This window comes from Theileria equi, chromosome 3 (genome assembly GCF_000342415.1).
Source record: "Theileria equi strain WA chromosome 3, complete sequence".
NCBI lineage: Eukaryota > Apicomplexa > Aconoidasida > Piroplasmida > Theileriidae > Theileria > Theileria equi.
The window spans coordinates 364,210-385,227 of NC_021367.1; the positions used below are offsets into that span (position 1 = coordinate 364,210).

The 21,018-nt window shown below is 41.8% G+C and overlaps 12 protein-coding genes across 12 annotated transcripts; 5 read left to right on the top strand and 7 right to left on the bottom strand.

The window, feature by feature from the left end:
- Nucleotides 1-91: 91 nt before the first annotated feature.
- On the bottom strand, nucleotides 92-2,998 carry BEWA_001900 (hypothetical protein; the record flags this gene model as incomplete). The annotated part of the gene is made up of 1 exon (XM_004830392.1): nucleotides 92-2,998. One exon carries the CDS (start codon nucleotides 2,996-2,998, stop codon nucleotides 92-94), a length of 2,907 nt encoding a protein of 968 aa, XP_004830449.1.
- A 256-nt stretch (nucleotides 2,999-3,254) lies between these two features.
- BEWA_001910 (hypothetical protein) lies at nucleotides 3,255-3,662 on the top strand (the record flags this gene model as incomplete). The annotated part of the gene is made up of 1 exon (XM_004830393.1): nucleotides 3,255-3,662. One exon carries the CDS (start codon nucleotides 3,255-3,257, stop codon nucleotides 3,660-3,662), a length of 408 nt encoding a protein of 135 aa, XP_004830450.1.
- A 38-nt stretch (nucleotides 3,663-3,700) lies between these two features.
- On the bottom strand, nucleotides 3,701-4,273 carry BEWA_001920 (hypothetical protein; the record flags this gene model as incomplete). Its single annotated transcript, XM_004830394.1, has 1 exon — nucleotides 3,701-4,273. The coding sequence occupies one exon, from the start codon at nucleotides 4,271-4,273 to the stop codon at nucleotides 3,701-3,703; it is 573 nt and encodes a 190-aa protein (XP_004830451.1).
- Nucleotides 4,274-4,304: 31 nt separating this feature from the next.
- Nucleotides 4,305-4,832, bottom strand: BEWA_001930 (hypothetical protein; the record flags this gene model as incomplete). Its single annotated transcript, XM_004830395.1, has 1 exon — nucleotides 4,305-4,832. One exon carries the CDS (start codon nucleotides 4,830-4,832, stop codon nucleotides 4,305-4,307), a length of 528 nt encoding a protein of 175 aa, XP_004830452.1.
- Nucleotides 4,833-5,589: 757 nt separating this feature from the next.
- On the bottom strand, nucleotides 5,590-6,318 carry BEWA_001940 (signal peptide-containing protein; the record flags this gene model as incomplete). Its single annotated transcript, XM_004830396.1, has 1 exon — nucleotides 5,590-6,318. The coding sequence occupies one exon, from the start codon at nucleotides 6,316-6,318 to the stop codon at nucleotides 5,590-5,592; it is 729 nt and encodes a 242-aa protein (XP_004830453.1).
- A 1,493-nt stretch (nucleotides 6,319-7,811) lies between these two features.
- On the top strand, nucleotides 7,812-8,582 carry BEWA_001950 (signal peptide-containing protein; the record flags this gene model as incomplete). Its single annotated transcript, XM_004830397.1, has 1 exon — nucleotides 7,812-8,582. The coding sequence occupies one exon, from the start codon at nucleotides 7,812-7,814 to the stop codon at nucleotides 8,580-8,582; it is 771 nt and encodes a 256-aa protein (XP_004830454.1).
- A 743-nt stretch (nucleotides 8,583-9,325) lies between these two features.
- On the bottom strand, nucleotides 9,326-10,798 carry BEWA_001960 (hexokinase 1, putative; the record flags this gene model as incomplete). Its single annotated transcript, XM_004830398.1, has 1 exon — nucleotides 9,326-10,798. The coding sequence occupies one exon, from the start codon at nucleotides 10,796-10,798 to the stop codon at nucleotides 9,326-9,328; it is 1,473 nt and encodes a 490-aa protein (XP_004830455.1).
- A 1,516-nt stretch (nucleotides 10,799-12,314) lies between these two features.
- Nucleotides 12,315-12,548, top strand: BEWA_001970 (hypothetical protein; the record flags this gene model as incomplete). Its single annotated transcript, XM_004830399.1, has 1 exon — nucleotides 12,315-12,548. One exon carries the CDS (start codon nucleotides 12,315-12,317, stop codon nucleotides 12,546-12,548), a length of 234 nt encoding a protein of 77 aa, XP_004830456.1.
- A 409-nt stretch (nucleotides 12,549-12,957) lies between these two features.
- On the bottom strand, nucleotides 12,958-13,446 carry BEWA_001980 (signal peptide-containing protein; the record flags this gene model as incomplete). The annotated part of the gene is made up of 1 exon (XM_004830400.1): nucleotides 12,958-13,446. The coding sequence occupies one exon, from the start codon at nucleotides 13,444-13,446 to the stop codon at nucleotides 12,958-12,960; it is 489 nt and encodes a 162-aa protein (XP_004830457.1).
- A 172-nt stretch (nucleotides 13,447-13,618) lies between these two features.
- On the bottom strand, nucleotides 13,619-15,073 carry BEWA_001990 (60S ribosomal protein L3, putative; the record flags this gene model as incomplete). Its single annotated transcript, XM_004830401.1, has 2 exons — nucleotides 13,619-14,218; nucleotides 14,507-15,073. 2 exons carry the CDS (start codon nucleotides 15,071-15,073, stop codon nucleotides 13,619-13,621), a joined length of 1,167 nt encoding a protein of 388 aa, XP_004830458.1.
- Nucleotides 15,074-16,365: 1,292 nt separating this feature from the next.
- On the top strand, nucleotides 16,366-18,510 carry BEWA_002000 (hypothetical protein; the record flags this gene model as incomplete). Its single annotated transcript, XM_004830402.1, has 1 exon — nucleotides 16,366-18,510. One exon carries the CDS (start codon nucleotides 16,366-16,368, stop codon nucleotides 18,508-18,510), a length of 2,145 nt encoding a protein of 714 aa, XP_004830459.1.
- A 494-nt stretch (nucleotides 18,511-19,004) lies between these two features.
- Nucleotides 19,005-20,592, top strand: BEWA_002010 (hypothetical protein; the record flags this gene model as incomplete). Its single annotated transcript, XM_004830403.1, has 2 exons — nucleotides 19,005-19,008; nucleotides 19,031-20,592. 2 exons carry the CDS (start codon nucleotides 19,005-19,007, stop codon nucleotides 20,590-20,592), a joined length of 1,566 nt encoding a protein of 521 aa, XP_004830460.1.
- Between the last annotated feature and the right edge of the window lie 426 nt (nucleotides 20,593-21,018).

The following is a 21,018-nucleotide window of genomic DNA, read 5'->3' on the forward strand; positions in this document are numbered from 1 at the left end:
TGGTAATACGGATTTATTGGTCGCCTGTTTACGATAGCCTGTAGTCCTCTATTCCAACATCTAGCACTCTTTTCAGCATTCATATCAAACATCATATTTGTCGTACCCAGGGATCTCCTTTAAAGTTCTTATAAAGTTTCCATCCTGCGAGACCGGTTGCACCAGCTCCACCAAAAACACCAGAGATAACACCATACATTCCAGCAGTAGTGAGAACTGTAGCAGAGGCCCCATCAATAAGTTTTTCAGTTTTCCGAGCTTCTTCAGGATTACAGCTACTTGGAAGATTGTTGAGTACTTTTAGGATCTCTTCATAGGAACATGGTCCGGCGTTAGATAACTCTGATGATTCTAATTCCCAATCACCAGGGGTTTCTCCTGAGGGATTTTTGTACCACTTATGTTTGTGTGATCCCCCATTAGAAGTATTGTAGTGTATTAGAAGAGGCTTTGTAGGCTCTTGCTTACAGAAATAAACCTTTACCTCACTAACATCTAGAATAGGCAAAGATGATATTCCACTAAGTATTTCCCTAAAAGTAGTACCACCATTAATGAATCCTACTATATGAAACTTCGTACCAGGTAAATCATCTTTGAGCTTGTGAGTATAAACTTCATACCCTCCGAGTTTATCTACAGCGGTAGTATCTTTGGAAATCTGTATTCTCTCACCGTGAGCAGGATCCAATTTCTCATCCTTTTCACATGCATCATAAGTAGTGTCCTTCTTACTAACATCTATTACCACCGTGTTATTGAGTTTACAGTTGAGAAGATGGAGTTTGTTTTCTAGAATAGCTGGGTTTTTAAACTCTCTATCTGGATCAGAAGGGTGTTCAACTTCCTTCCAATCAGTATTATTAGTAAGATCCTCACCCTTATTCTCATACCATCTATCATCTCCTTCATACAGAGTAACTTTTAGAAGTAGAGGTCTGCCTCTTTTATCTTCATTTCTATATGGCTTCTCCAGGTATTTCCAGTAAAATACTGATACATTAGTGACTTTTTCTGTACTTCCTAACTTACCCCCAACCCTTTTGTAGTTGTAATGAAACTCCTTAACAGTGAAGTATCCTTTGGTTCTCCCATGTATTGTGTGAACATACTCGGTAAAAGTCCCAGTATTTTTGGAGGTTACATTAACATATTTACCAGAATAGTATGCATAAGAAGAAAGGTCTATAGTACTTCGCCTATTATATACGTCGATTGTCACAGAAGGGGGTCCGCATTTGCTACCAAGTTTATCAAGAGTCTCAACGATCTTAGGATAGTCATTCTCATTACTTAAACCAACAACTTCCTTCCACGTTATACCTTCATTTTCACTCTTAAACCACTTCCTATCGCTTGAAAGTTGTTCGGAGTCTACATAAATGAGGAGAGGAATCCTTTGATAGTCACTGATGCAAAGATAGACGATAACCTTATTAACATTATTAATAGGTTTTCCAGGAGTTCCTCCAAGTTTTATCGTTTGAGTCCTACCACCAGTGAACGTAGAAATTTTGAATACTCCCGAAGATGGAGTATGTGAATACGCTTTGTACATGCCAAGTTGGTTACAGGCTACATCTGTGACATTAACCTTCTTAACATCGTGATTATCTTCAACATCCCCCATGTGACAATACTCTCCCCCTACCTTGGTAACATCTATTTGAACAACATCATTGATCTCACAATTGAGAAGCTCTAACTCAGCTTGAGTAGGACTTCCAGGTTTGGAGATATTATGCGATATCCATTTACCATTCCTCTTTGTATAATAAGAGTACTTAGAACCATCTTGTATCTCGATCAATAGTGGATTCTTATTAGTCTCATGTTTCCAGTAATAGACAGAAACTGATGAAACGTTATTTCCTGTTGGTCCGTCTATACGTTTTCCAAGATCATCTTGTACTTCTTTCAGTTTGAATGATTGTCCGTTAGGGGTATGGATAAACTTTAAGAAGTCAGACCCTTGAGGAGGACCGGGATATCTTATTACAGTAATTTTCTTATTTCCCGTGGGATCCTTGTACTCTATAGTGGCACTGTGTTCAGCACCTGATGGTTTTTGTTTAAGCTCAATTGTTACTCCTGGATCTGATTGGGTTGTTACTAAGGCTTGTTGATTAGTAGCATCAACACAATCGTTATATGTACAATTAAAGTCCTTTAGTTCCGTCACAAGCTTGTTGAATTCATCATTACAGTCCTTGATATTATCCGGTGTTTTAGTGGAGAGATCATTCAATACTTTTATCCATGGTTTTATATCATCTTTGTTTTTCTTGTACCATCCTTTAACACTATCCTGTTCATTATAGTCCAGGTAAATAAGCACTGGATCCTTATCTTCACAATAAAAAGTGTATACACTTAGTGAGCCTTTAATGGGAAGGTTTATCCCAGTAATAGTTATTCTCTTCCTAATAGTATTATCACCATTAGGATAGTACTTAATTTTTGCAAGCTTAACTCCGGAATAAAGTTCATGTTTATAGTATGGAATATCTCTGGCACCTTTACCAGCATTAACTGATCCCTTACTAACAGTAACTTTATATCTATCCCTATGGTAACCGCAACAGTACTGATTATCATTTCCATCATTTTTAGTATGACTCTCAGAATTCTTAAAGGATAGATCCATGGTAACCGCTTGGTTGAGATCACAGTTAAGGTCATCCAGTACTTTCTCGAGGTCTTCGCTATCTAATGGGTTTTGAGAGTTTTTATGTTCAGGAAGTTTATCCCATTGGTTATTCCTTTTATTGAAATGATATTCATAAGTACTATCAGATTCTTCCATTTCTACCAAAAGCGGATTTGTCATGTTACCATCTTTTTTCCAATACCAAACAGAATAGCCCTCTATTGATCCACTTGGTTTTATTTCATCCATATCCTGACTATTGTACTCTACTTTCTCGACCTCAAATGGTATATCCTCATTAGATACATGCACAAATCTACTAAAACAAGAATCTTCAGGATCTTCCATCTTATCTAAATAAACCTCTCCGTTGTTGTTTACTCTAGTTACTGACGGCACAAATGAACTTAGGATCGATACTGCTGTTAAGACGGACGCCAGGATAACGAACAATAGACCTGATATCCAACTCTACGACAGGAGAAATAAAAGGATATTTATAGTCGAAGTCGGAATCACGTGTCCAACTAAGGTTTCAGATACGGAATATTATAAACAAAGGAAATACGATGTCCTTGCAAAAGAACTATGCTGCATCCATAATATGCCAGCATGCACCGTTCCAATAGTATACTCTTGGGATGGATTGGTCACAAAATACCACGCAAAGCACCTAGAGAAAATCGCGGTGCCCATAAAAATCAGAGCCTACATGCAGACTAGAGTACTACGTACCACCTTAGATTCGGTAACTCATGATCGAAGAAGAGGAGTTGAAGAAAGAGAACCAGAAGAAAAGCTGGAAGACATCTTCGAAAGGTTCCTCGGAAACCTCGACAAAGAGGAAAAACCTCTTGAAGAGGAAGAAGTGGAAAACGAACTCGAATTCTCTCGCGACCGAGTAATAAGGATCAGGAAGAAAATAAAACGTAGAAGAACCGCTGCTTCTAGAAGGTCTGAAGGCCCCCAAAACCTACGGAAAATCCGTAGGATCTACAAGGGTAGAAACTAATAACACACATATAACACAACCCCTACACCTAGGGCAGGCTAATTAGTATTTGCTTTATGGGTATTCTTAAAAAAGCCAAATGTGGGATCATTCTCTGCTTTATTTAAAAATATGGAATACTTCTTTTTACTTACTGTAGATTCATAATAGTATGTGGTAAAATATCCTGGGTCTACTGTCTTACTTACATTAATCTTTATACCCTCAGCCTCAGTTATTACATTGCACTCCTGTAATCCCAAGACATTCCTAAGCCTATTTAAAAGATCTCCAAGGTTGGTTTTAACATTACGAGGAGACTGAGTGGAAGTAAATCCGAGGTATACCTTCCACTTATCTCCTTCAGTCTTTCTATGGTACCACTTATAGGTTTTGCCGTTTCCACCATCAAACTCTACGCAGATTAAAAATGGTTTATCTTTATCACAAGGAGATATATATGCCATGAATCTGGCAACTCTTTGGAATGGTAGTGGATTAAGCTCGAATTTTTGTAATTTACCATTCACAGTAACCTCAGAGATGTCAAATATACCTCTACTGAAGCTTCTACTTGGCTGATACCTATAAGCATGGATTACTGGATAAGTACCATATTCTTCTCCACACATATAAATGATCCTATTTTTGTGTAAATAATGGTTAGGATTGTGACAAACTTGCTTCCCAATATTTATCTTTGGAGAGATCTATTTCAACAATACCCTGTAGTTTACATGCGAGCCTATCTAGCTTATCCTTAAATCTGGAATTAACTTGGCCTGTATCATTGCTAGGAAATTCCGCTGTATTACTTATCGTTTTCCATTTTATACCGTCTCCGGTATTCTCGTACCATTCATAAGTCCCCCCTTTAGTACTCTTGACACCAAGAATGAGAGGTGTTGTTATAAGAAGCCCACTGATACCATAGCTGTAGTAGTAAGTAGTAACTACTGCCATATAAAAATGGCTATTACTGAGAATCTCGCCGTTTTCTATTTGAAGAGGTTGGTTATTGTACTTGAGCTCTTTTATCCATGTTGTTAAAAAGCTGTGTGTACAATACTCATAATCTGGAGCTCCACTAACGATATCCTTCCTAGCTCCAATTTGTGGATTATCTTGGCATGTTCCGTTTATAATATTTTCCCGTGGGCATTTTTTCTTTATGTCTACATTTTTAGCCATCCATTATTGAGTCTATCTTAAACCTCTTTCAAAACTCTGAGATCCATGAGTAGTCTCTTATCTACTCCTCATCCTCCCTCTTACCACTAGCTCACCGTCAGAGAGACTATCCACAGTATGGCAAGAGTAGCTATCAACACAGTCTTCAGTAGTACAGTCAACACTCACGTCAGTAGAAATAAGTTCGTCTATCAAATCATCAACTTCCACCGAGTCCATAACATCCTTAGTAGTTATGGCACATATATGGCCATACAGTAAAGAGCATGTAATGAGAATCATGTACACAAAACCTGTTACGATTTAGTCAATCATCTCTGAGAGGTCCTAAAAAATCTGTAGTGTCTGAGAAGAACTTACTGGAACCTTATCTTCTCTATTCTACTAGACACCCATTATAGCCGTCTGGACTTTCTTTTCCCCGGTCCGTCTCTGCGTTTTGAGCCTTTATTGAGACTGTCCGTCCCTGGCTAAGGATAAACACTTTGTGAGAAGCTCCAGAGCCTTTAACATAGAACCTCCAGGACCTATAAGACGTTGCCTCCTCTTTATAAATTTATCCTTGTTTCGCAGCATGCCATAGTCAAACGCTTTTTGCTGTTAAGCTGAGCATACCATTCTTGCCACATCTAGAGTTAAAGGCTTCCAGCCAGTGTTTGAGCGATACAAATTGTGAGTTTCTACTATCTACCACAGGTAGGGGAATTATACTGCATTATATCCATAGGGAGTAGTCACAGGAGTCACTATTTAGAAGCTATTGAGATGGAGTAGTAGTTCCAGGAGATGATGATCCAGATCCTCCCTTAATCTCCTTTAGCTTCTTTAAAAATCTTTTGAAGTCACTTTTATTACTCTTCTTCCACTCATTACCATCATGGTATCTATAGACCTTTGAATTCTTATCAGTGGAAATTATAGCTAATGCCGGAGCATTCTCATCAAAGTATATCAGGGCCTCCACCAGGTTTGAAGATTTACCTAACGTCGCTTTACCAGACCATACATCCTTTCCATCATACTTGAGCTCAGTTACCTTACCAGCTTTAGGAGTTAGTTTAAGAATCTTAACGTTGTCCTCAACAGAGCACAGGACATTGAATAGGGAGGCATCTGCTTTGGAAGAAAATCTACTCACAGGTTTTACAGGGGTAGTAGGCCCCGGATGACTTTGTTGACCAACCTGTCGAAAACCAAGAGCTTCCGGCCTAGGATGTTCTTGTCCAGTAGCTTCAGGGGAGTTTTGTGGACGCAAATTGTTTCCAAACCCTATGGTATAAACGTCTACTTTCTGATTATTAGATCCTTCTACAGTATCTGGCCCCTTGGCCGTATCATTCCCAGATCCTTGTAAGTTTGCAGGAGTGTTCTGAGCTCCCTCAGAGGAGCTAAAAGGCCCGTTAGCATCCAAGTCGGCTTCATTACCGCCATTACCTTGACACAAGCTTACCAGACATATCGTCCATAGTATTGTTAGAACATTCATCTGTCAACATGAGAGCGACAAGCACACACCCGTATTGTCTTACCAGAAAAGACACTGTATATGTAACAGGGAAAGCAGAACAAGAACATCAAGACCACAGGTCTAAACAAACAAGGGACAAGAGTCTGCAGAAGAAGGCACTGCAAATGGGTCTTTTGTCTATTCGGAAGAAGATGGGGATCTTGTTGGTCTCTAAGGAAGAAGAGAATCGTCTCTTCATTTCCAGACTTTATGTTTAAAGATAAATTAAAATAGCGTATGTATAGATTATTCTGAATTACCTCTGCATATTTGACACTCTCTTCAGGAGTCCCAAGAGTTTATTCTTTCTCAGGTGGAGGTTCTTCCTTCCCGTCACTGCAAGGTCTTCTTCTGGTTCCTCTTAGACATACGGTGAATATGCTACTGAGATAATTACCGCTTCTAGTTTCTTTGTTAGCCTCTCGCATATCTGTTTCCAGGGACTCTGATTTCACAGGATGGTCCCCTTCCTCCATTACAATTTCGGGCTATTCTTTGACATTCTGGTGTCTGTCTTGAGAACGGTACCGACCCTGACCTTTTTGTACCATATCATGGCTGCCCCTTGCATTACGCAGTCTTCCATCTTCTTTCTCTGTTAGAGTTAACATGTGGTATGGATATAGAAACAGATTTAAGTATCTCGTTGTGACATCCGGTGTAGTCGAAGGCTAGTTTACGTTCACAACACGTGACTTACAGCCTAACTTTAGACGTCCATTGAATGTACATTGGTATTTTATGCTGCAAGAACCAAACTATGTTATCAGAATGCTTATTATTCCCAAACCAGGGACATGCATAGAAGTAACAGAGAGCCTTCTAATGGCACTGGAAAGAGTGAGACAATGATAATAAAAGAGTAACCCTCAGAGTAATCCTTGAGGAACTCATGCTGTGCTACTTTTGATACCAGGAGTTAACTCTTTGGACCAATGAGAGACAACCGATCACATCCTTTCATTAACACATTAAGAAAACACTCCATGTTTGACATCCCAAGAGCGCATGCATTACATACACATGACCACCTAATTCATCCATTGTGAGTGTTCCGTAGACAACGTTATGACGTTTTGGGATCCTAACTTTTATCACCAGCTACTTGAGGCATTTAACCACTCTTGCCACGTGCTAGAAAACACGATGGATTGGTGTCATTGTAGCCCGAATGTGTACTCAATGAGACGATCGCAGGGCGCTAGAAATGTCAATCAGAGCCTCCAACACCAACTCCATACCGATCAATTTGCACCATATCCCTGTGCATGTGTAGGAAGTTTGTCTAGTGTCTGGGACCATTTGCGAATGCTCCTTTTCCTTTATACATCCATGTCTTGAATTTAGCATTTATCGGAAACAGATTTTAGCTTTAAATGTGCCATTGTCTAATAAACCTGGTGGACAAAATACGCCTAACCGAAAAGTTATAGACCATCAACTCATTCAAAAGACGAGAAATAGCAGTGATAATGGACATGTTCCTGCAATTTCTGTGCATTCCATTCCTACTTATCCTCCTCAAGCACGCAATTGCTCCGCCTCAAGAGAGGGATTTGGCCAACAAGAAGAAGATTCCGCTAGAACTGGACATTGTTGAGAAGCCTGCAAGTAGGATAACTGCGACTCCATCGAGAAAGCACCCAAACGGAACCCACTATTCCGTAAAGTCTGCCAGCAGACACACCCACATTATCGGCGATGTGACCGAGTGCACGGCAGTTATCCTACCAGGAAATCCAAGGCACATGAGCAGATTCGTCCTTGTGGTTCCCAGGGAGGACGGCTCAAAGTATGTGAGAGTAGTGACAAGGAAACGGGATGACGGCAGGTACGTGAACAAAATTAAAGAGTTTGTGAAAAAGCCAGACTACGAGTGGTACGCCAGAATTAAAAGAGATCAGGTAGAGATTGAACTATTGACTCAAAAGAATGACAACATCATTTGCGTGGAGAAGGACCCAGAGACGGGAGTGGAAACGTTTACAGTGAGACCTGAAATGTCAGATCACGTTACAATCGGAACTGTGGAGTACAGCGGATTTGTAGTCAACCAAAGCGTCTCTGGACTAATGAGCAGGAAGGTGACGCTCGAAAAGGGAGACAATTGCTGTTACGTGGGAATAGAGTCATACTACGTTGACTGCGTCTCATATGTACTAAAGTACAAGATCAATTTCGCTGACCTGGAATACCCAATCCTCGTAGAATCGAGAAAGAAAATGATGGAGTTTTTAGAGTGATGAATGTTTTCAGCTTACTGAGGATGAGGGCATAAGACCCAAGAGGGTCAGATCAATGTAGTAGGACTGTGACAGCTTAATTAGTAATTTCTATTGACCACACTTGAGCTACAATATGGATAGAATGGCAAGATTTGGACACTAACAAGCATCACCACAAAATGTACACCTATACACTGCGCATGCACGGGCATTTGGCCCATCCAGCAGAGCCAGGCCACAAAATAACACAAATAACATTGAAACGACCCTAGAAGCAGGGGCTATTTATACGTGCGATTTCTTCTTCCTTTAATTCTAGTGCTAGACCTCAGGAAGACACAATGATTTATTTCTGGCCAAAAGAGCCTGCCACCGGCACGACCCTTTTCCGTAACATTATGCATACATGCCTACTGTATGTCCTGTGTGACTGGGTATTTGACTATACCCCCAATTCTAAAGTTTAAATCCAATCCACCTTACAAATTGACTATAGCATTCTGTCTGTATAATATTCCGTTTAATGATAATATTGCTGTATTTACAAAATTCAATGTCTGTAATTATAATGTCCATCTAGTTGTAATTTTAATATTCAATGTCTGCGATTTAGTATTCACTTTCTGTAATTATAATGTTCATTTACTGTTAATAACATTCCATTTGTCTGTATTTGTGGCATAAATTTGCTTGCATTTATAGCATTCCGTTTGTTTATAATCGTTACATTCAAAACATGCGATAATGGCGCTTACTGCGGGCTAAATAAAGTGTCTGTTGTCGAACATGGCGGCGGCAATGGCAGCTCCTTTTCCGGAGCCATCGTCGGATGCCAGGAGTACCACGTTGCCGCGGAGGTCTGGTCTTATGACTTGGTCCAGGTACTCGTGTAGTTTGTTTTTATACCACTCATTCTTGACGTACAGGGACCCGTCAATTGCGATGGTTGTCCTTATCTTGGCAAAGGTGCATGCCTTCCTGGCAGTGGCAGCGATTGCGGCGGCTGCGAGACCGGCAGATCTGCCAAACACAAACTCGCAGATCTTGTGGAGACCGACTAGGACCTCCTGGGAGAGCTCAACTCCCCATCTGCGCAGTGCAATCTCTTTGGCAACCTGGTGGTCCTCCGACGGATCGTTCAAAATCTCGCCTCCGTCGACGGAAGTGAATGTGCCTATATGCCACATGACTCTCGGGGCCTTTTCCCTCAGCAGTAGGATCATGTACCTCCTCACAATCTCCCCGAGGTAGGCCGCACCGATGAGTTTCTCGAGGAGTCTCCTGCCGCAGTTTGAGGTGTAGTAATCGATCTCAAAATCGACTGGAGTTATGGGCAGCTCCTTGTCAAAGTTTCCACACTCTGTGTTGATGATTTTGCCAACGTAGCCAAAGTTTTCATAGTCGTTTTCTGCGTAACAAATGTTGAATCCAGTGCCCAGAATGACACCAACTCTGCACTCTGGGTAGTCCTCAGGCTTCTGGTAAGCGCATGATAGCAAAGTACCGACCGTATCATTGAGGATGATTGAAACATTTGCGTTGATATTATTCCTCTTAAAGGCTTCGTCCATCAGCTTTCCAACGTCCTTCCCCTCCACCTGGTCGTTTGTAGCACGTCCAGTCTCAAAGTATTTGGTCCAATCCAGCAGAATTGCCGTGTTCCTCGAGAGCATAGTGCATGGGAACGAGAATGTGAATCCGACCTTGAGCGGTTCCTCGGGCGTTAGAGGGTCGCCAGACTGCTTAATGACGGTTCCAATCTCCGTAGCAAAGTGATCAAACAGCTCAGTAGCTGTAGCAGTCTGATCCAGGAGTCCCTTTGGTCCCAGCACCGACGAGTACTTTAGCGTGAATGTGGACTGGGTACGTTCCATCTTGCCGTTGCCATGGATTTTGATCCTCACGGCCCTACAGTTCGAGCCTCCAAAGTCAATGGCGTAGTAGGAGCCGTGCTCCTTCCCAGTAGGGATGTTTGAGATGTAGGAATCCAACATTTTGAAGCAGCACTCGTTCGGAATCCAGAGGTTCCTGTGGCGCTTGTGGGCTTTCAGGCCGTTCATGAGTTCAAAGTAAAAGTTCTGGCTTATGTTGGTGAGCTCAGATGTCGGAATCGTCAGCTGGAGAATGATCTGCTCCAAACGCTTTTGCAGGTTAGGCTCCAGCATCTGAGGTGCGACGTAGTCGCCGCGGTAATGTTTGGCAGCCTGCCTCAAGACCGAAGGTATATCTGACATTTTCCTGGAACATCAAACAGCGGTCATTCTGAGAAAACTGAAATGTGTAAGGGCATTCTCATGGGGTGAAGAAGAATGCGGAGAGTCTTCTTCCTACGGCGTACATGCCGTGAAGGCCTCCTGTGTACTTTGCAATCGCAGATTTTAGGAATGTACACGGATGGCATTTGATGTGTACCACGCGGAAGGATCTAGCGTACGCTACAAGTGGCGTTTGCGGCCGCTGTACGCCGCCACCAGTACATGGGATCTTCACAATGCCCGCGCCTTCACCACACAGAGTGTTCCAGAGGCATTTTCTAGGCGCACATTAGCAATGTGTCCGCGAAGAGGGCCGTCAAAAGGGCTCCCTGAGGACCGAGAGGGCTACGTGCCGAGTCTGCAACTTGCCCAGAGAATGGGATGAATGGGTGGAGTCCAGTGGTATTAGCAGGTCATCTACCCTTTTAATGCATGTGCCAATGTATCGGAATAGCCTTCCTGAGAAACTAGCCATTTACTAGCCAATTCTGGCTTTACACCTGCCCATTCACCACCACTGGTTATCGCAGATTTCACGCGAGAAAGATGAGCATTACCCGGGCATTATCTCTGCTTTAATATTATGCTAGCTAATTCTGCGCACATAATTCAAATGTGTGCGTTCCCAGAGGCAAAATGGGCATCCGACTGAGAAGAGGATTCCCACTGTGCAAGTACGACTGTAAGGAGTACTGGACGACCGTAGGGAGTCTCTAGAGAAAAGATAGACTAGGGAGTAGAGAATATCTGGCGAGTACAGAGTATATGAGCATAGGAGAATGTATAAAGGGGAGACGGTGAATACCATTGAGTCTCCAGCAAGTCTGGAGTACCAGGGGTACTCACCTTCTTTCGCAGTATTGACACTCCATACTCTCCAAAAATAGGTGTAATGGCCATTCAAACGTCCTAAGTTCACAAGAATGACTGGATGACTTCCAAGAGAACCCATCCTTTCTCATGCTAGTCCGCATGTTTGCCAGAACCAGCCGGTACTTCACCCTTTCCTACTACTCTATACTCTAATACACCCGCATTACATAGAACTAGGCCCGTAAATGTGTAGAATAGCTCCACATTTAGGCTCCAGAGGCATAACATTACAAGGAGAGTGAAACCTGCATTTCTCTAGAGATGCCATAAGTCCAGTTACGGAGTACTTCCAAAACTTCCAAAGCTCCAGACACCTTTACAACAACATTCGTGTGGACATGGAGAGATTTATCCCTCCATCTGTCCCTAATGTAGACACAAGTCCCACTCTGCATGCTAATCGGATGGGGATGATTTGCATTTTCGAAAGTGTGTATTGGATCGTCACGTCATAAAACAAGTCCACAGACACAAAACCTGCACATTATACGACTAATACAACGGAAACCCCTTTGGATACACGTACACGAACCCGGCATACGCTCTCCCATTGTAATTGCGGAGCCAGACAGTTTGAATTCAAAATAACAGTTGTTCGAGAGGAGCATTTATAGACGGAAAAATGGAAGCAACGGATGGAAATAGAGAAGACACCCAAAAGGACAAGAGAGACTGTCAAGATGCGAACAATGAAGGTGGAAAGCGCTGCTTTAGCAACGAAGGAATAAAGGTGAATTCGCAAGAACACAATGCCCAGGGAATGCAGACCTACAGGAAGATTATCCACAGACCTGAGGGCAGCTCAAAGACCGGAATTATGCGATATGGCGTGTACAAGAATATCAGTCCGTACTAGTTTTAATGGCTGCCTATGGACTCTCCAGTAGGGAGACTAGAGAGTATATACTGAGTGATTGTTATAAGTACTACCATGGATGAAGAGTAGGAATGAAATGAGACCCAAAGGATAGCAAGCTTGGTGGCACAAAATGTTGGCACTTTGCTACGGGTCTAGAGGGGTCTCGTTTTTTCCAGCAAATCAAGCATGCACCGAGTCCCTTTGCATGACTACTCCGAAACCATTAGACCATCATAAGCAACCATCCAATGCATGCCTCTTCACCATTGGTTTGCACAATCTCTAACACATAATCCAACCATTACATGAGATATCAACTGCCTTTAAGAATATCGTATACATGTTGAATTACTACTTGTGCAAGTCTAAACTTGAGAGCCAACTATAGTGGTCCTGAACAATCCGACTACGAACAAAATCTGACATCATTTAACTTTTTAAAATAGTTACGTTTGCTAGTTTCCTTCCATTCTCCGTCTAGTTTCTCAAAGTACCTTGGAGCAAACTCTTGACCGTGTACTATGTTCAGACCGAGGATCTCTGTTTTTCCCCTGATGAAGCGCTCCACAAAGAGCACTTCTCCCTGTCTTTCCACCGGAGCCATCCACAAGGGCGACTCTCCATCGAACACGGATGTGATGTGAATACCAACCTTGGGGAAGTAATGCTTTTGCTGCGATGAACCATTGTCTCTCTCGACCACATTCATGATGCTCTGTTCCGGATTAGAAATGTCTAGAGTGTCTAGAGGATGCGACATACAAGTCGCTGGCGATTGAGCTGCGGCAGAAGGCGATTCTGTGTCGTCAGAATCATCACCCTGGAGACAACAGGGCCATCCTGCATTGCAAAGTTTACAAAGCGAAAAGATGTACAGCGCTGCCAAAGTCCTCATCTTTCATCCTTTACATTGACTAGCGATGGCACAAGCCTTGACCAATGCGAGTACAGAAAAGGACACAAGCATTGCAATGTGATTCCTCATTCCCTAAACCAAGATACTGACCGTCTAACAAACATGGAACCACCTACATTAAACATTCAAAAAAACACAATTAGTAGAAACCCTAGGCAGTTTCAGCATGAGACTTGAGTGGTCCGTAAAACTTCTTCTTTTCATCAGAAGTCTGGAATCTTCCGTGTCCCCATTTGGAGGAAGTATCGATAAACCTGAGAGAAACCTCTGCGAGGGCAGCCCTGGAGACTTGTGGAACAAGGGTCTTCCTGAGGGTGATTACGCGCTTCTTGGGGCCAACAATGCAGCCCTTGAGCATCAAAAAGTCCTCCTTTACAACACCATAGTGAGGGAAGCCACCCATTGGCGTAATCTTCTTTTCAGTCAAATCAGCATCAGTAGAAGCGTTCCTGGGATTAGTACCAAGACCAATTCTGTAAATCTTTTTATTTCTCTCAGTCCTGTGGAAGTAACCCTTTTGACCATGTCTGGGAACCTGGAACTGAACGCGAGCAGGATGCCAAGCACCGATACAGGCAACCTTTCTCAAACCTCTGTGGGTCTTTCTTGGGAGTCTAGTGACACCATAACGAGATACGACACCCTTTGTTCCGTGACCCTTGGTCACACCAACAGTGTCGAGCATTTCATTCTCGGAAAATACAGACGAAACCGGAATGGGCTTCTCGAACAAACCAGTCACAAAGTCAACCTGTATAATGATGTAAAGTATGGATGGGCAATGAAATGTGGAAGATGGAGAGAATGTGTAACTTTCATGGTTTTCCCCGACAGCAACAACCCTTTGGGCGTGCAAAACACTGCTGCTGGGACTAGGAATATGAAAGACATTGGGAGCGAGAGCTCAACCAAAGATGCTATAGGACATGCTCACTCAAATGTACGCAACGAAAAATGCGCTTGAATACCAGAGCAGAGCCGGGGTAATGACCAGCTCGTGAGTCCGTCTTGTTCTATACACCTCACACATTTCGCTTACCTTATCGGCAATGCTTCCGCCGTTGACCTGGACCTCCATGATATGGGCCTTCCTGAGGGAGATGGAGAGCTTGGATGGCTGTGTGTGGCAGATGGCCCTTACAACGGTGGCGTAGTTCTTGATTCTGGAAATCTCCTTGTCGACCTTGCCCTCCTGGAACTTTTTAGTGTACTTGGTGAAGGCCTTCTTCTTGGACTTGTACCAGTTCTTGTAGAACCTTCTTCTGCACTCGTCAGACAGGTGAGCTGCCCAGACGGTTGTGAGCACCTTGAGTCCCTTGGGGGTCTCGATATATCCAACGAGTCCGACGACGACCATTGGTGGCGTCTCCACGATGGTGACAGCCTCTACAACCTCCTTCTTGTGGAGCTTGGAGCCTGGCCTGTCAACCTCGGTAACGACGTGGGTCATACCAGCCTTGTAGCCCATGAAGGCCGTGAAATGAGGAGGAAGGGAAGGATCGTCCTTGGGGAAGGAACGGACCTTTCCTCTGTGCATCTTGCAACGCTTGCGGGGCAAGAAACCCAAGGAGCCGCTCCTCGGGCGCTCAAACTTCCTGTGAGACATTTTAGTTTAAAATTAGTGTATCTCGTCCTTTATGGTACTACTGCGAACGCTATAGCCAAAAAATCAGCGCTATAGCCCAAGGTGCTAAAAAATACTCAAACAGACAGACTGTGCAGCCCACAGACCTCTCGTAGTTAAATATGAAATAAATTAAAGGAAAATTATGAATAAATTACTCGGCAAATGTTTCTAATGGGAGAGGAGAAAATTCGTCTGTAGGGCACGACAGCCACCATGGGGATGTCGAGGCGCTGGCCTTGGAGGTCCGACCAAAGGCTCTAGCCGGAGGGAGGATACGTCCCGAAGAATGAGGGATGTGAGCTATGAATGGAGCGTAGCAAATGGGCCTCTGTCCGTAGCAAAGCGGAGGACTGGTGACTATACGCAGTATAGGAGCTTTATGGCGACCTATGGGAGCTCAAGGAGCCTTGTGACTAATATTATGGATGTGTTATGGAGGTTGGACGAGCGTATTGAGTCTCTGGATGGACTCTAGGCTATTAGAGACCGTAAAGAGGCCCAGAAAGACAGGGGTACCTAGAATGCTGTCTAGAGAGGAAAAAGAGGAGAGGTACCTGGAAGACTGTCTAGAAGGAAGGGTAGATGATGGTGGAAGAGGGACGTATTTATGGTACAAGACTATCACTTTCTGCATTGGCATAAATCTGGACAACTAGAGCTATTGCTCTATACATCTATTCTTGACATTTCTTTTCTCTATTAGTGTGAAAGATTTAACGACTAGAGAGATACCTGGTCTATGTGCGCAAATCTGGTTGCATGACTCTATGTCTAAAGTGTCCCTTCAACTATCCTATATTCCATTTACTTGTTCATCTATAACCACTGCGGGTTATACACTTTTGCCGTAATCTCCAGGGTGTTCTCACCCATGTATGCATGCAGTGGATCCGAAATCTCTCATTTGTACTATTATATATAGCGTTATTTCAGGACGCTTTGCATCGTATAAATAGCTATTTTAGTGTTTTTAAAGTGGAATTTTAGTGATGTATCAGTAGACCATTTGCACTCTGTTAATTCCTCATTTACGTTACACATTTAATCATCCCAACTTTATTTATAAAGTAGGATGTAGGGAAATTACTTAAAATGGACAATTACAAGGGTGATATGTAAGGTAGACAAAAGGATTTAATTACACATGGTGGGGAATTATTCGGACAGACAAATGTGCATATAGATGTTAATAGTTTTATGTAGGATTCACAAAGACATTTTTACATAATTAGATAGTGTTTGTGTATAATAGTCTTTATAAAAGAGTGGAAATGGTGTATGATCATAATCTGGATATATCCCCCAAGAAATTAGAAGATCAACTTCGTCATGGTATATCTGGGACTAGACATGAGAACTCACCTAAACCATATACAAAGTATGAATATACGAGCTATACTGGAGAATCATTTATATTACTTACAGTGTCATACAATGGAATAACACTAAAGCAGATAAAACCCCCTGCATATGATATATTAAAATTTTGCACATACTTCACGGAGAACGTTCTTGTAGCTTTGCACATAAAATACAGTGGAATGAATTATTATTACATGACTGTGGATAATAGCTCAACTACAGGATATAACATTAAACTGCAGGAATTTAAAACAACCCATGAACTTGATGAAGAAAGGGAACTCAAAAGAATACTAGACAGTGTAAACATCAACAAAGCTCTTGATTATCAGGGGTTATCAAAAAAAATAAGAGAAAAGTTATTCGGGAAAAGGGACATCTTCTTTGATCTCCATCGGAATCACTGGAATGAAGGCTATGCCTCTGAAGTTACAAACATTAGCATTAAAATAACAAAAGGAGGCGAAATAGGTGAATATCAATCTCTCCAACACAAACCAAATGTCCCATCATTTTACATTAAAGGCCTTTACAACGTTCGTTACCAACTTATAACTTTGGACAACGGCTTTCCTAATGAACCCTTGGACCATTTTTCTGCCTATTACAAGGAAATAAGTGGCTATTACCACAGAGATCCTATGGTGATAATATTAAATATCCAAGAGAATAAAGATCCTAGATGTATCCCTGGGAAATATATCATTACCAATGATGATTATACTAGTTGGTCGATTCTTCGAACTGGCACCACTTCCCTAAGTATCACCGAGATTTCAAAGATAGTTGATGCAATTGTAAATAATGGTAACAAATTATATGTCAATAAATTACCTGAAGACATCCAAAAGAAACTCAGAGATATTACGAAGGATCTTATACTAGACCTAACACATAGATTAAACCAGGCTGAAGGTATTTACCATTCCGTCGATGGTATGAATATTCCATATAAAAGGACTTATACTGGTCGTTATTTGGTGGTTTCACATGCTGATACCTTTTCCAGCTTTACTGTAAAGAGCGCAACTATTGGAAATGTCCCAATTGAGGGTTCACTCATTCCTTTAAACACTAGATTTTCCAGGTTCAAGGCTTATTACAACGAGAATGATACTAATAATCCACTTTTGATATACATGATGCAAATTAATGGAGATACTAAGTGGATATGTAGATATGATGGGTGTGACCAGTGGGAAAAATTAAAGGAAAAGATTCCATCTAATGACAATGATTCACTTGCAATTATAGCCGTATTGTCAAGTTTGAAGGTTCCAACTGTTGTAATAGACATTTCTCATGATATGGGCTTGTACAGTCCTGTTGGAAGTGATACAAAGTTTTACGTTTCTAGAACTACTTTTGGTGGTTATTATTTTTACGAGTATAAACAACAGAAAGGTGAGAGACAGACTGAATCCTACCCATTCAAGATTAGTCATATATCTCATAATAACGCGATAATATATGACATAAAGACTCAAGAAGTTCTCTCTTCTGTAGGTGCTTTCTATGATGGACTTTCCCCTGTATTTGATAATCTTTTCCTGATTAAACTTGTCACTTATAACCCAAAAAAATATTGGTACTATCGAAGAGTTGATAACACTGGAAGTACATGGGTAAGCCTCGATGAACAAGGTTATTCCACAGAACTGACTACGGAGCAAGCAAAAGCTGAATTAATGAAATTGAAAGCCAAAACAGCCCCAAAACCAGAATTACCACCTCATTCTCCACATAGACCATCAACACCGTCAATACCTCAACAACCTTCAGCTCCAACAACTCCTGCAACACCTAAACAAACTCCCATGCCATCACCACCCAAAATCTATGATGTTGACTATAAACATGATGACTCTGAAAGTGAAGAACATCATACGGAGCAAGAGGACTATAAAGACTACTCTTCATATGGACATTCTGCCGGTGCCATAATCGGGGGAATTATTGGATGTGTCCTCTGTATAGGCCTTGCAGCTCTAGGATCACGCATGTTTGCACCAAGAATAAAGGCTTTCATGCTAACAAGACACCATTTATTGTAGATTCATAATTTATGTTATTCCTGCCATACTAATATGTGATAAACCGTCCTTGATGTGAGTTATTCTACAACACCCTTGTAAATCCTAGAGTTTCTAATTCTCCCTCCTCAGCTCTTCTTTTGTCGTCTGTTACTATATGAGTAATTTCCCCGGAGGAAGTAGATTGGGATATGGACATCTATTATGTCTGTGAATGTAAAGAGACTACCATTAATTAAGCATGCACTCTGATGGAGTATGAGCAATATGTTGTACTGTAACATGAAATCATTGGATTTCCATCTGTTTTATCCAATAAACGGTTTATAGAAGCTCTCGATTGTCATATTATTACCTTGCGACTCTAGTCCGAGAGAAGAACCAGGTTTGTCTGATCGAACATCCTGCTTGTCAGATGACGAAGAACTCTGCAACGAGGCAGCTCAAGACAGGTCTACGTTATCCCTCGTTGAAAGGCAACGCCTACCTGAAAATAATCAAAAAATCTTTTCTAAATGGGTACGAGCTTGCGATTATACAGAGAGTAAACAGGGAAATAACGAATTGCCTCTTAAAAAGCAACAAAAACATGATGATAATGGAAGAATAGGACCCAAATTAATCGTTAAACAAACTGGTACAACCTACCGTGCATCATTCCAAACTGACGACAAAGAGTTCAACAATGACATACTTGGCACTAAAAGACTTTATTATAATCTAGCTGACGTAAGGTTAGTGTTAACCCTGGACGAATTGCAATGTGGACCTGAATATAATCAAAACAACTATTTAAACAAACAGGTGGCGACTTGTAAAACTACCCAGTGTAGACGGGGGATAAACAAAAGACCTTCTAAACAGCAGCGGAAGGAAAACGAAAATAATAAAATCATAGCTCTAAAGGTACTGATAGATGGTACGGACGAACCAGAGAAGATTTGGCCAGCATGTGTATTGCACAAGGTCCAACAAAGCCTAGGTAAAGTCCCAAAGTTCGGATGGCAACACATCCACGAAGCCTATAAGGCAAGATTTTCTAATGATATAGACTTGGAAAAACTCCAAGATCTGGCTAGGAAAGGATTAAGAAATAACTTACACTTAAAACTACCCTCTGATGAAGAGCTCATGCTGCGAGCCGATGAACTCCCGGAGAACTCTCTAAAGGAGCTACGTAGGAAAATAAACATCAAAGAGGATATAAATAGAAAGCTGGTCCTAATGGAACAATATGAAATCGAGGAGGCCGAAAGGACTTACAAGATTTACTCACAGAGATTCCAGGAAACAACATTTCAGTACATCCTGGACGAGTTAGGATCCTACTTACTAGAAATCTCAAATCAACCAAGAGACTTCTCAGAAGCCACAAGAATATGGCAAGCGGTACAGCTGTCATATCACCACGTAACATACAAGGAATGGGAACCCTCCAATTGGAAGGAAAACATGGAATTTAAGATAGCAGGATTTAAATACACTAAGGACCTGATTGACAGAGATGAACTGTACGACTTGTCGAAACAAGAACGCGGTCGGGCTATACAATACATGAAGAACAGAGGGAAGATTCTGGAAAACCCACAACACCGACTGGAAGAAAAAGTAGTCTTGGACGAGAAAATACTAATATACCAGACAAGAATAGACAGGAGCGTAGAGAGGATACAATTCAACAAGGACAACAGTAACTTCGAGAAGAACACGAGAAAATTCTTCAGAAACCTACTGAACCAAGGAAACTCTCAAGACCATCCGTCTCCAGTGGAAATGGAAGGACACTGGTCCCCTACGTGGGACGCCAGACCTACAAATCCAGAAAAGTTTGAAAGGTATTTATATCTCAACCCTACAGTAGTAAGGGAAGAGAAAGACTTCATCTCCGAAGAAGAATTTTATGAGATCATCAAAGGACTCCCAGACTGGAAAGCATGTGGAGTTGATGGAGTATACAACTTCTTCATTAAAAGAACAAGACGTCTGTACCTCCTCTTCTATGAACTAACAAAACACGCATGCACGGGACCCCATAAGCCGTCTGGATTGTTTAGGAAGAGAATAACACTGGAAGAGCTCCTTGGAATGTTCATGAAAGCTTAGAAAAAGAGAGAAGTAGCCTCTTTGGACCCATGGAGAGAGAGTCCATAGTGTCCCTAGGGACACATCATCCATCTATAGCATAAATCTACGACACTTTAGTTAGTAGCATTCTATACACCTTTATACACTCTGTAATACTCTAGTCAAAACCATTGTCCGTACCAGACACCTTCCAGTGTCTTCTTGTTTAAACCCCTCTATTGATTATTCCGGTAATCCAGAGGGCGATATTCAGCCAAAAGTCGCACCAGAGAGATACCATCCATTTCACCACCAAATCTATGAATTACCCATGGGAACCAAAGGGGAAATGATTTATTTGGGCTCGTTATGGATGGGGAGATGCACGTTTAAAAGCTAGCACATGGAGACAAGCAGCCATACGTTGGACAATTAGAGCAGGAGATAGCGGTGTAGAATCTCTAA